Source organism: Podarcis pityusensis, assembly GCF_964106645.2.
Source record: "Podarcis pityusensis genome assembly, chromosome: 2".
Taxonomy (NCBI): domain Eukaryota; kingdom Metazoa; phylum Chordata; class Lepidosauria; order Squamata; family Lacertidae; genus Podarcis; species Podarcis pityusensis.
In genome coordinates this window covers 12083607-12096402 of record NC_138029.1, presented here as the reverse complement: position 1 = coordinate 12096402, position 12796 = coordinate 12083607, and the positions used below count along the sequence as shown (strand labels likewise).

At 47.9% G+C, this 12796-nt stretch overlaps 1 protein-coding gene across 2 annotated transcripts in view; it reads right to left on the bottom strand.

Moving 5' to 3' along the window:
* Positions 1-529: 529 nt before the first annotated feature.
* TIMELESS (timeless circadian regulator) overlaps positions 530-12796 on the bottom strand; it is a 63621-nt gene continuing 51354 nt past the window's right edge. For both annotated transcript variants that reach the window (XM_080994407.1, XM_080994408.1), the window contains exons 24-30: positions 12198-12444; positions 10132-10200; positions 9313-9431; positions 6192-6306; positions 3655-3703; positions 2272-2357; positions 530-1564 (exon numbers count right to left, since the gene is read on the bottom strand). In XM_080994407.1, the coding sequence (XP_080850533.1) occupies positions 1488-1564; positions 2272-2357; positions 3655-3703; positions 6192-6306; positions 9313-9431; positions 10132-10200; positions 12198-12444 (762 nt within the window). In that variant the 3' untranslated portion in view covers positions 530-1487. The remainder of the gene's footprint in view (positions 1565-2271; positions 2358-3654; positions 3704-6191; positions 6307-9312; positions 9432-10131; positions 10201-12197; positions 12445-12796) is intronic.

Below are 12796 nucleotides of genomic sequence, written 5' to 3'. Positions count from 1 at the left end.
CGCTCCAGCGGGAAGGTAAACGGCATTTCCGTGCGCTGCTGTGGTTCGCCAGAAGCGGCTTAGTCATGCTGGCCACATGACCCGGAAGCTGTACGCCGGCTCCCTCGGCCAATAAAGCGAGATGAGCGCCGCAACCACAGAGTCTTCTGCGACTGGACCTAATGGTCAGGGCTCCCTTTACTTTTACCATTCCTGTGTGGGGTTGATGGCAGCTGGAGACGAACCACATCTGGAGTGCACCAGGTTCCCCATCCCAGGGCCTGGGTTACAAATCAGGCTTGGTGCAAACATATAGAGCTAGAGCCCATGTGCAAATGTGGGAATACTCAAATTACAGAAAAACCAGAAATTGCTAAAAGCAGGATTACTATTGCTTTCCTCCTTTTTAAGGAAAGTCAACGCACAGAAACCATTACAAAGCCCTCATCCTCTTCCCTCCAAGAAGCTCTTGCAGTTTCCAGCAGCCATGTAAAACAAGGCAGAAGAACCTTCAAAACGTTGGATTTCTTTAGAACTAGTCAGCCAAGGGTTGTTTGGGGGATTTTTATTATGAAAACACAACACAAGCACACAAGTAACGTGCTAACATTCCTGCCCTTCTACCATGAACGAGAGGCAACCCTTATACATCTCTGACGTTGCCTCTGCCTGGAACAGCCCAAGCAACAAAGTCAATAGCTGTCGGCAAGGAAAACTGAAGCAGCTGGTGATGAGAACAATAATCTGGGAGCAAAATTCAGCACAGGAGCACATCTTTGCTTTTGAACCCCGCCCTCCCCAAACAATTCAACTCTTGACACCCAACGTCAAACGAGTCTTGTGTGATTCCAGTACAAGCACACATTTTTGAAGAATATCGGTGCCAAGGCGCAATGGAGACAGAAGACCATGCACACATATTATAAGGCAATGTGAGACTTGAGCACAGGGAGGAGGTCGTGTTTTGGGCAGGCACGGAAAGGGAGCGGTGGCGAATCCAAAAGCCAAGTAGCCTTAAGATTCGAAGAGCCAACATGCCTTGTTTCTGCCTGGCAGGTCAGCCTTGTCAGGGTGGCTTTTGCTGGCTCTCAGCCGACATCATTCAGAACAAACGCCCCGTGTCACAGGTGTCGTAAGCTACAAATGGTTACAGAACAGTTTAAAGTGAAGCTTCTTCCTGTACCAGCTTCAACGTCTGTTGTATCCTGTAACAGAGCAGGGCAGAAAGCCCATTCTCCTCTTCCCTCCTCAGGCAGGTCTCCCATTTCTTTTCCCTGGATTCGTTCTCTAGCAGGCCTCATTCACATGTTCAGTCTGCCTGCATCCCATTCCCAAAAACTATGAAGTGTTGTGCACCAAGACTGGGAGACCGGGGCCGGGGAAGAGAAAGAGAGAGATTCTTTCCAGGCTGCTTCATCAAGGACCCCTCTGCCCGAGGTGGTTCTTGCAGCTCCACAGCTGACACTGGGTGTAACTGGTCTGAACTGGGCCAGGGAGGGCCAACTCCTTCAATCTTCTTCCTCCTCTTCAATTCGCCGGCACTTCCTTTTGCCAGCAGGCTGAGGCTCGTCCTCATCACTGGACCCTGCCGTGCCAAAGATAAAATACAGCGCAATCTTAAGAGAGCAAGGGATAAAGTGGCGATGGAAAAAGCCGTGCTGTGACTTAATCGGATTTTTGCAGAAAGTTGCTTCAGAAGCAAAGTGGGAATTATTCAGCATTCTGGGAAAGAAGCTGAAGGATAAACACAGAGAGAGAGCATGAGAAGCTGCTCTCACTGCTATCCATTACCGAACAATGAACATCCTTCCTGCTGCCCTTGCCCCCCCAATCGAACCTCAGTAATGTATTCTTGGCAGGGTTTCTGAAGTTCTGATAAGCTGAGGATTCTAGACATGCCTCGTGATTAGGAGGAGACTCAAAGCAGTGACTCATGCATAAAGGCAGCGGGCAGCCTCTTTGGGCAGGGGGTGGCAGGTAATTTCTGCTGCCCTCTCTGTACTGTGAAGGAAGGATGGAATGATCTAATCACAGCACTGTCTTTCTTCGGTAGACCATTGCCCCAACTTCTATCAAGAGCCCTTTGTCTCTCTTATCTCCTAGTATATCTTGCTGGTTCTTCTAGTAGCCTACTGACGCCTCTGCCACCCCCCCACTCCCCTATTTTTCTCAATTGGGTGAAGGGGGGAGAAGCATCAAAGGGATTATTTGTAGGGGCTGGGAAAGAGATGATATGGCGGTTGGGGAACGGAGTTTGATGCAAGTTAACTACACTGCTGCCACAAGACATACCTTGGCTGTTGCCTTCTTCCTGCTCCTCACAGTCAATGACCAAGCGCCTTCGCTTGGGTCCCAGAGGGGGCTGGATGGGCTCCTCCCTGGAAACAAGGGCAAGAAAGAGGGGTGTTGGTGTGTGCCAGCCACATACAAATGCCAGACATAGACTCAGGGAGAGAAGAATGCAGAATCAGAAGCCCCAGTGCTCTAGGCAGGTTTCCACCAACAAAACTTGTAGCTCAGGTGGCACAAACCTATACAGTGGTACCTCGGGTTACATACACTTCAGGTTACAGACTCCGCTAACCCAGAAATAGTGCTTCAGGTTAAGAACTTTGCTTCAGGATGAGAACAGAAATCGTGTTCCAGTGGCGCGGCGGCAGCAGGAGGCCCCATTAGCTAAAGTGGTGCTTCAGGTTAAGAACAGTTTTAGGTTAAGTACAGACCTCCGTAATGAATTAAGTACTTAACCCGAGGTACCACTGTACAGTCATACCTCAGGATCAATATGTTTCAGGTTGAGTGCTTTTGGGTTGCGCTCTGCGGCGACCCAACGGAGCGCGTTACTTCTGGGTTTCATGGCTCACGCATGCGCAGACGGTCAAAATGACGTCATGCACACGCGCAGTTGCATCTTACGTTTTGTTCAGGATGCAAACAGGGCTCCGGAACGGATCCCATTCGCATCCCGAGGTACCATTGTATAATGGTGTGCCAGGTTTTTGCTTTTGTATCAGATTATAAGCTTCTGAAAAGAACAGGGAGATGTGGACTGAATGGGGGACGGGGAAGAAAACCAAGTAAGAGAAATCAGAGTAGCAGGATTCTAGTTGCTGATGGCTGGTCATCGATTGAATCCAGAAAATATCAAACAAAAAGAGGTAGCAAATGGGAGTGGGCAGGAAGCAACCGACTTCTCTCCTTGTTGTGCTCCTGCTCAGAAGATGGCAACTTTCAGTCTGACAGCTGGAAGTGCAAGGCTGCATGTGACTCATTGTTTTCTGCCTCTATGAATCAGATATGCAAAAAAAAATCCTGGGCTTGAAGCACAGAGCCGCTCAATTCCATTATAAATGAATCCCACCCAAGAACTAGAATGAATATAGAAAGGGGAAGAGTCGTAGCAGTTTTGCAACCCCTGGAAACTCTGGATAGGGCTAGGAAACAACTCCTGACTGAATCCCCACTGCTGCCAGTCCGTGTAGACAACAGTGAGCTATATGGATCAATGGTCTTGACTTTGAATAAAGGCAGCTTCCTGTATTCTGCATGATACACCTGAGTTTGTTTCTGGCTATTACAGTCTCCTCCATGCTTTTAAGCTATTGCAATTCATCTTGCCCACTTTGTATGAGGCATTGTCATCTTCCCACACCCCGGTGCCCCCACAGTCCTTACTTTTCCGCAGTCAGGCATCTTGGCTCCTCTGTCTCGAGATGCTCCTCCGCTGAAACCGACAAGAAAGAAAGTGTGAGAGCTGGAAAGACAAAGCCAGCTCTGCAAAGGGAGGTGGCAGTCTGGTGGCGAGGCAAACTAGTTACTGAATTGCAGTTGAAAGTTCCTGACAAACTTAATTTGAGTAATAGATCTCTAAGGAAGGTGCTAGAACTTTCCAGAACAGCTGGTCTCCCAAATACCCAACTGCAGCACAGGCTATTATAATTATAATGAATTACTGAACATCTCAGGCATAGCAACGTCTATAGAATTTTGGGCCCATGGCTGTATTCACCTAATACAGCTCAGGGGCAAGTTACTGGAGATGTCCCTTTTGTAACCCCTGTAGGTCACTGCCTCCTGAAGGAAGAATTTCTTCTACAAGTTCCAAGGATTTCAGAAGCCCTCTCTATAGTAACTCAAGAGTGGGGCTTTCAGTGCAACCAGCATTCCTGTAGAGATGCAACTGGTGTTCACTACCTGGACGCTCCAGAAGCAGCTGAAGACATTTTTGTTCTGAGAAGTCTTCCCAACCGAATGAGTAAGGTCTCTGATATGGATGTCAACTTTGCATTATTATTATTATTATTATTATTATTATTATTATATCTTTGCTGCTTTTATTACACTATGTACATCTCCTGGGTGGGTGGCGCTGTGGGTTAAACCACAGAGCCTAGGACTTGCCGATCAGAAGGTCGGCGGTTCGAATCCCTGCGACGGGGTGAGCTCCCGTTACTCAGTCCCTACTCCTGCCAACCTAGCAGTTCGAAAGCACGTCAACGTGCAAGTAGATAAATAGGTACTGCTCCGGCGGGAAGGTAAATGGTGTTTCCGTGCACTGCTCTGGTTCGCCAGAAGCGGCTTAGTCATGCTGGCCACATGACCCAGAAGCTGTACGCCGGCTCCCTTGGCCAGTAAAGCGAGATGAGCGCTGCAACCCCAGAGTCCGTCACGACTGGACCTAATAGTCAGGGGTCCCTTTACCTTTATATACTGCCACGGGGGTCAGATTAAATCAACACAGACTTTGGACATGCCTGCTTTATGGCTTGCCAGGTGCTCCCTTGTCCCAGCCAGGTATAATAATAAAAAATAATGAATTTTTATTTATATCCCGCCCTCCCTGGTTCAAAAAACCGGGTTCAGGGCGGCTAACAACAAATTTAAAACACTTAATTGATGCAACAAAAAACAGCATATAGTATAAAACATGAATAACAATAAATTCATAATTCAAAAATCGATTTAGGGGGGAAATCCATCCAATAAACATTAGATGATCACCAGGGCTAGCTGGCTAAATTAGTCCTATTTGGGCCAGCGAGGAGACCAGGGGAGAATTAGCTGTGGGATCCCGGAGCGGGTAATCTTAATAAAAAGGGGAGAGGGAGGGAAGGAAAGATCAGGCTAAGTTCAAATTGAAAGCCAGGTGGAATAGCTCTGTCTTACAGGCCCTGCGGAAGGAAGTAAAATCCTGCAGGGCCCTGGTCTCATGGGACAGAGCATTCCACCAGGTCGGAGCCATCACTGAGAAGGCCCTGGCCCAGGATAATCTGACTTCCTTAGGGCCCGGGACCCCTAAACTATGATTATTCATTGACCTTAAGGTCCTCTGTGGGGCATACCAGGAGAGTATAAAAGCAGGAGGTTCATCGAGCCCCTGGAAGGTTACTATGCTAGTTGGGCTATGCCTTGCTCAAGGGGTCAAAGGCTGGTTAGGCCTGAAAAACATATTGCCCTGATTACAGATGCTGGAAACCATTCAGTCGGGGCTTATTCCATGTCTCCCTGATTCTGCCAGGACTGACAGAATCTTTCCCCACCCAGAGAAACGCAACAATATGAGAAGGCAGCAACCAATTCCACAAATTCACATGTTTTTTAAGAAACGAAACTTAAACTTGAAGAGGGGGAGAACCCTGTGTAAGCATTTGAGAGCATGCCCATCCAGTTTAACGCTTTTGGGTTCAATAATGTCAGTATGAACTAGGATGCTAAAACGGGTTACAGATTAACCACCAGTTTGAGGAAGTTATTCTAGACTGAGTTGTGTAATCAGTGAGGGCTGAGCTTAGGCATTAGTGCTGATGCTTTTAGTGTCTGTCCTTTATTTGTACTTGGGTGTTTTTAAGACACCTAAACGCAGGAAAGTAGCATGTGAAACCATTTCCATGTTATATGGACAACTGCCAAGAGGAGGAAGAAAACTAGTGCACAAATACGCCCTCATTTTACAACAGCACACAGAGTGTGCATGTACAACAAGAAGAGACTCTAAATCAATAGAATGTTTATATATATACACACACGCTAGAACTGCTTTCAGCCTCTGCTTGTGCATTGGCTGAGCTTCTGTGATGTCATGGACTGCTCACAAACACATTCTGAAATTCTAAGGAGGCAGGTTCAGCTCTACAGATGACAAACAATGGAGGTTCTGAGGGAAGTGAAACAGGCAGGGTTGTTTCAGTGTGTTTCCCCTTCCATACACCTACCGGCTTCTTGCTCTTTGGTCTCCTCTTTGGTCTCCACTTCTTTAGAGGCAATGGAAGCAGCTGCTTGCCGTAGTTGCTCTGGGCTGAGCTTGGCTGGGATGCGCCAGAAAGATTCCTGTAGGAAGTAAAGAAGGTACCGTATTTTTCACTCTATAGGACGCACTTTTTCCCCTTCAAAAATGAAGGGGAAATGTGTGTGCGTCCTATGGAGCGAATGCAGGCTCCTTGGCTTCAGTGATAGCAAGAAGAAGCCTCTGAAGCGCAGAGGGAACGCTCCCTCTGCGCTCCGGAGGCTTCGCCTTGCTTTCGCTGAAGCCTGGAAAGCAAGAGGCGTCGGTGGGCAGCGACCCCTCTCGCTCTCCAGGCTTCAGGGATAGCCCCCTGAAGCCTTCGGAGCGCAGCGTGAGTTCCCGCTGCATTCTGGAGGCTTCAGGTTCCTTTCGCTGAAGCCAGGAGAGTCTTGCTCTCCCGGCTTCAGCAAAAGGAACCCGAAGCCTGAGGAGCGCAGCGGGAACTCGCACTGCGCTCCGAAGGCTTCAGGAATAGCCGCGCGCAGCCCCTCCAGCACGGAGAGGCTGCACGTGGCTATGGCTTCTTTAGCCCCGCGCAGCCTCTCCCTGCCGGAGGGGTTGAGCACGGCTATGGCACAAGCCAAGACAGCGAGCAGGATGGATCCCACTCGCTGTCTTGGTTTGTGCCATAGCTGCGCGCAACCCCTCCGGCAGGGAGAGGTTGCGCGCAGCCTGTACGCTGCTCTTTGGGGCGGGGGGGGGAGTAAGATTTTTTTTCTTGACTTCCCCCTCTAAAAGCTAGGTGCGCCCTATGGTCTGGTGCGTCCTATGGAGTGAAAAATACGGTAAATACATGCTGCTAGCTCCTGTTTGCTTCTGCTATTGGCTCCCTCTTGCAAGCTTCTTGTTCCCAGCAGAGCTAAATGGAGGGGATTGCCCTCAAATTAGTCGCAATAGCAGCAGAGCTCAAGATTGCTGCGCCTGCTTTTAAACCAAAGGGTTGTATGCAACGAAGTCGTTTCATCCGTGCAAGGAGTTCCACTTGTGCAATGGAACTTGTCCTCTTCATGTGTGACTCCCCCCCACCCCCCAAAAAAATCTGTTCTAGGGGTTCATCTACCGGCTCCAAAGAAGATGCAATGTGTGGAGGCGACACTATGCAGGGAGGAGAGAGGGAGGGAAAATTCTGTTTCGCAAGAAGGCCTTGGGCAAACAGGAGGACATAATCCAAACTTGCTCTGGTCATAAATCACTGGGACAAAACACTTCGACATAGTCAAAAAAGGACAGATACCAAGATAGAAAGGCAAACCTTTACGAAATAAATGCAGGGCGGGGGGGGGGGTGGAACACCATATTAATAATTAAATTAAATTAAATTATCTTATCTTCTATGATTGTATGAAAGGCAAGATTACAAAGAGCCAACTGAATGTTTAACGTTGCAACAGAGCACAAATGCTGGAATATTTCTGCAGGCAAAGCGAGAGCCAGTAGAGGAATACAAGCTGCTGTTCCACCAAAGCCACAAACTTAACACATAACTGTGGCTGATGAGACTGAAGCACTTCCATCCTTGTTTAGGAGCATTTGGGAATGCTTTTGCTCATCTTTCCTGAATATATATTTATATTTCTCCCACTTCTTTCAACATTTTGTCCTCAGTCATCTCCAAAAATGTACATACAAAGCAGGAAAAACCACAAATGATGAACAGGGTTAAATAGAGGGTTTTTTTGGTGTGGGACTGTACCAAACATTCCTGGAGCTCATACTTTTTAACTTGTGTTAACTTAGGATCTTGGATGCGTTCCAAGTTCTTCTGGGTCACTTTAACCTAGGAGCGACACTCGGCTGTCTTATTCTAAGCAGGAAATAGCTAATCTCACAGAAACCGCCCAGAGTGGCTGGGGAAACCCAGCCAGATGGGTGGGGTATAAATAATAAATTTATGATGATGATGATGATGAAATAGTCTTTCTCAATGAATTATTAAAGTTGCCCTTCCAAAACACAATAAATACAACACAGTGGTACCTTGGTTTAAGAACAGCTTAGTTTATGAACAACTTGGATTAAGAACGCCGCAAACCCGGAAATAGGTGTTTTGGTTTGTGAACTTTGCCTTGGAAGCAGAACATGTTCCGCTTCCTGTTGAGTGTGTTCCATTTGTAAACTGAGTCCCCCACTGCTACGGGAAAGCACCCCTTGGTTTAAGAACTCTTTGGTTTAAGAACAGACTTCCGGAACGGATTAAGTTTGTAAACTTAAGTTTGTATTACAAAAAAGGCCTGTTCTTTAAAAAATGTTTTACACTCACAAACCCATTCTCCTTCCATATCCTCTATGGGATGCAGGTGGCGCTGTGGTCTAAAACACTGAGCCTCTTGGGCTTGCCGATCAGAAGGTCGGCGGTTTGAATCCCTACGATGAGAGTGAGCTCCCACTGTCCCAGCTCCTGCCAGTACAAAAGAACACCAGATAAATAGGTACTGCTGTGGCGGGAAGGTAAACGGTGTTTCCGTTCACTCTGGTTTCCATCACTGTGTCCCATTGCGCCAGAAGTGGTTTAGTCATGCTGGCCACATGACCCGGCAAGCTGTCTGTGAACAAATGCCAGTTTCCTCGGCCTGAAAGCGATATGAGCGGCACAACCCTATAGTTGCCTCTGACAAGACTTAACCGTCCAGGGGTCCTTTACCTTTATAAAGGTAAAGGTAAAGGGACCCCTGACCATTAGGTCCAGTCATGACCGACTCTGGGGTTGCGGCGCTTTCATCTCGCTTTCAAGCCAAGGGAACCGGCATTTGTTCACAGACAGCTTTCCGGGTCATGTGGCCAGCATGACTAAACCACTTCTGGCGAACCAGAGCAGCGCATAGAAACACAGTTTACCTTCCCGCTGCAGCGGTACCTATTTATCTACTTGCACTTTGACATGCTTTCGAACTACTAGGTTGGCAGGAGCAGGGACCGAACAACGGGAGCTCACTCCGTCACGGGGATTCGAACCACCGACCTTCTGATCGGCAAGCCCTAGGCTCTGTGGTTTAACCCACAGCGCCACCCGCGTCCCCCTTTACCTTTATATCCTCTAGCAAAACAATTACCTGTTCACTGGCTGGGGCTCGAATCCCTACTTTACGCAGAAGCTTCTGGAAGCGCTTGTGTTCCATGGCATCCTCATTCTCTTCAGACAGTGGCACCAAAGGCACTGGCTGGGCACATCCTGGCGAAACAGGAATCTATCAAGCTTAATTCTAGAGCCATATGGGAAAGAGCAGTATAATATTCTTGTCTACAACATCCTGGTGGATATTTGGCTCTTGAGCCTTTGTCTTCCTTATTAGACAACACAGACTGATTCGAGTTTATATGCTGCTTTCCCACAATGAGGTGTGCCCAAAGCAGCTTGGACTGAAGTGAGAGCTCCGTCAGTAGGGCATGAGACAAAGTTAATTTCAGGGTCGTGGGTTCAAACCCCACATTGGGCAAAAGATTCCTGTATGGCAGGGGGTTGGACTAGATGACCCTTGAGGTCCCCTTCCAACTCTACGGAAACATTAAAACGCAGAGCATAGGAGAAAACATAATATGCAAAATACAGGGCATATTAGCAAAATAAAATGACAAATCAACAGCTTCACAAACGCAGAATAAATTCAGTATTACAAAATAAATAAATCACCTAGGTTAAGTACAGAAGTACAAAGTAAGATGAAAGTTAACCAACTATAAAAGTTTATGGTCTTGCTGTACCTCAAGGAGCCTGGCTTAAATAAAGTTCAGAGGGAAGGTGACATATAGCTAGCTGGCCCACACATGGTTCCTCCAGAGGAGGCTGAGAGCAGCAGAAGGGAAATATTAAATCTCTTCCTCAGCCTCCCCCCGCAAGAAACAGGAATCTGCAACATTCTCCCTGTATTTACCATCCTCTTTTCGGTCAGAAGCTGTCCGGTTCAGGCAGTTCTGGAGCCATAGCAGAGGGCCGGACAGACCTACAAAGACAAAAGTGAGTGGAAAGATGAAGGGGCTCCTTCTCTCGATAACTTTAGGAAAGGCCCAGAGTTATTGGGTAGACCAGGCCTTCTCTGATAAGTGTGAAAAAGGCGAGGTGGTCCATTCTGCCATCCTAGGCCCAAATACTGTGTGGGTAAACAGAGAAGCATGGGGAGAAGGTACAGTGGTACCTCGGGTTACATACGCTTCAGGTTACAGACTCTGCTAACCCAGAAATATTACCTCAGGTTAAGAACTTTGCTTCAGGATTAGAACAGAAACTGTGCAGTGGCGGCGCAGCAGCAGCAGGAGGCCCCATTAGCTAAAGTGGTGCTTCAGGTTAAGAACAGTTTCAGGTTAAGAACGGACCTCCGGAACGAATTGAGTACGTAACCCAAGGTACCACTGTACTCTGAAAATTTATTACTCCAAAACTGAAACTTTCATCTGGTTGTAAATATTACGCCTCTGGCTGTTTTTGGACTACAGTTCCCATCATCCCTGACCACTGGTCCTGCTAAGCTAGGGATGATGGGTGTCGTAATTTTTGATATAACCGTAAAAACTACAGTGCTACCTCGGGTTACATACGCTTCAGGTTACATACGCTTCAGGTTACAGACTAACCCAGAAATATTACCTTGGGTTAAGAACTTTGCTTCAGGATGAGAACAGAAATCTTGCAGTGGCGGCGCGGCGGCAGCAGGAGGCCCCCATTAGCTAAAAGTGGTGCTTCAGGTTAAGAACAGTTTCAGGTAAAGAACAAACCTCCAGAACGAATTAAGTACTTAACCCGAGGTACCACTGTACTTCATTACTCATTTTGTTTATATCCCACCATTTTCTCCAAGAAGGTGGCATACACGGTTCTCCACCTCATCACTCAATCCCCAAAACACCCCTGCAAGGTAGGTTTTAGGCTAAGAGTCAGTGGCTGGGCCAGGGCCACCCAGTGAGCTATGGCCAAGTGGGTGTTTGAACCCTGCCCTCCCGGGTCCTAATCCGGCACTCTTAACCACTACACCAAATCAGCGTTCTTGCTTTCGCCACACTCCAAAGATTGCCCCAAAGCTGATCCCCAAATCTAGGTAACATTCAGAAAGGTCTTCCGGGCAATCCTAAAATTCCTTGGAAGCCTCTTGCAGCTTTCCAACGTGGCCACAGGGGAGCAATGGGCATCTACAAAGGTTCACCAAAGTCATGAAGTTTGATGGCAAATGCCTAAGAGGCCAGGCCAGGAAATTCCTTTTTTTAAAAAAAATATTTTTTATTAGGGATTTCAACATAACAATTTATCAAAAATACATCCTCCTCCTCCCCCCCCCATTTTTCCTCTCCCCAAAAAGAAAAACCGACCCTCCCACCCCCCACCCCCCAGCTCCTCTCTCTGGTTTAGGCCAGAGAACTTATTAGGCCAGGAACCTCCTGAACTGTGCATGCTCCCAAGAACTTCCTGGAGGTTTTGCACCAGACATTTTGAGGGTTTCCCAGCAGACCAGTTGTCAAGGGAGGGAGGAGTATGTTTCTGAGCACAATTCAAAGTGTTGGTGCTGACCTTTAAAGCTCTAAATGGCCTCGGCCCAGTATACCTGAAGGAGCGTCTCCACCCCCATTGCTCAGCCCAGACACGGAGGTCCAGCTCCGAGGGCCTCCTGGAGGTTCCCTCACTGCCAGAAGTGAGGTTATAGGGTACCAGGCAGAGGGCCTTCTTGGTGGTGGCACCCTCCCATCAGATGTCAAGGAAACAGACAACTATCTGACTTTTAGAAGACATCTGAAGGCAGCCTTGTTCAAGGAAGTTTTTAATGTTTGTTTATCGTGTTTTTAATATCCTGTTGGGAGCCGCTCAGAGTGGCTGGGGAAACCCAGCCAAATGGGTGGGATATAAATAATAATTTATTTATTTATTTATTTATTATTATTATTATATTGCCTGCCCCCCAAACCACGATGCCGCCGTGAGCTGCAATTCCTTCTCTTGCCACCAAGCTCTCACCTTCCTGCCTCAGGCATCGCACAAGCTCCTGGCGGTCTCTATCTGAGGCAGTTCCACCCTTCTTGTTAGGCTGCCCACCCAATGGCCTGTTCCCAGCGTCATGGCCACCATCCTTCCAGGCTGACTCCCCCTCTTCCTCGCTATCCAAGTCATCTTCCTCTTCTTCTTCTTCCTCCTCCTCTTCATCATCTTCCTCAGCCTCATCCAGGTCAGGTGTTGTGAAGTCCTTGGGGAACATGTCTTTGTTCTGAAAGGGAAAAGAAGACAGCTCGCTACGGGGGTCATAGTTAACAAGAGGCATCTTCCTCCTCCAACAAAACACAAATGCTATGCGGAAAAAAAAATCAAACCATTACCCACAGGTAAACCCAAAGGTAACAATCCCAGCAAGGCCCGCCTTGAAGTCGCTGGAGGAGAAAAGGGAGCCAACCAGCCCAGGACAGCTGGTTAAACGGCTCAGGACCGCAATACCTGAAGGACCGCCTCTTTCCATGTGAACCTACCCAGACCCTGAGATCATCTTCTGAGGCCCTTCTTTGTGTGCCTCCTCCTCAAGAGGTCCAGAGGGAGGCAACACGAGAACAGGGCCTTCTCTGCAG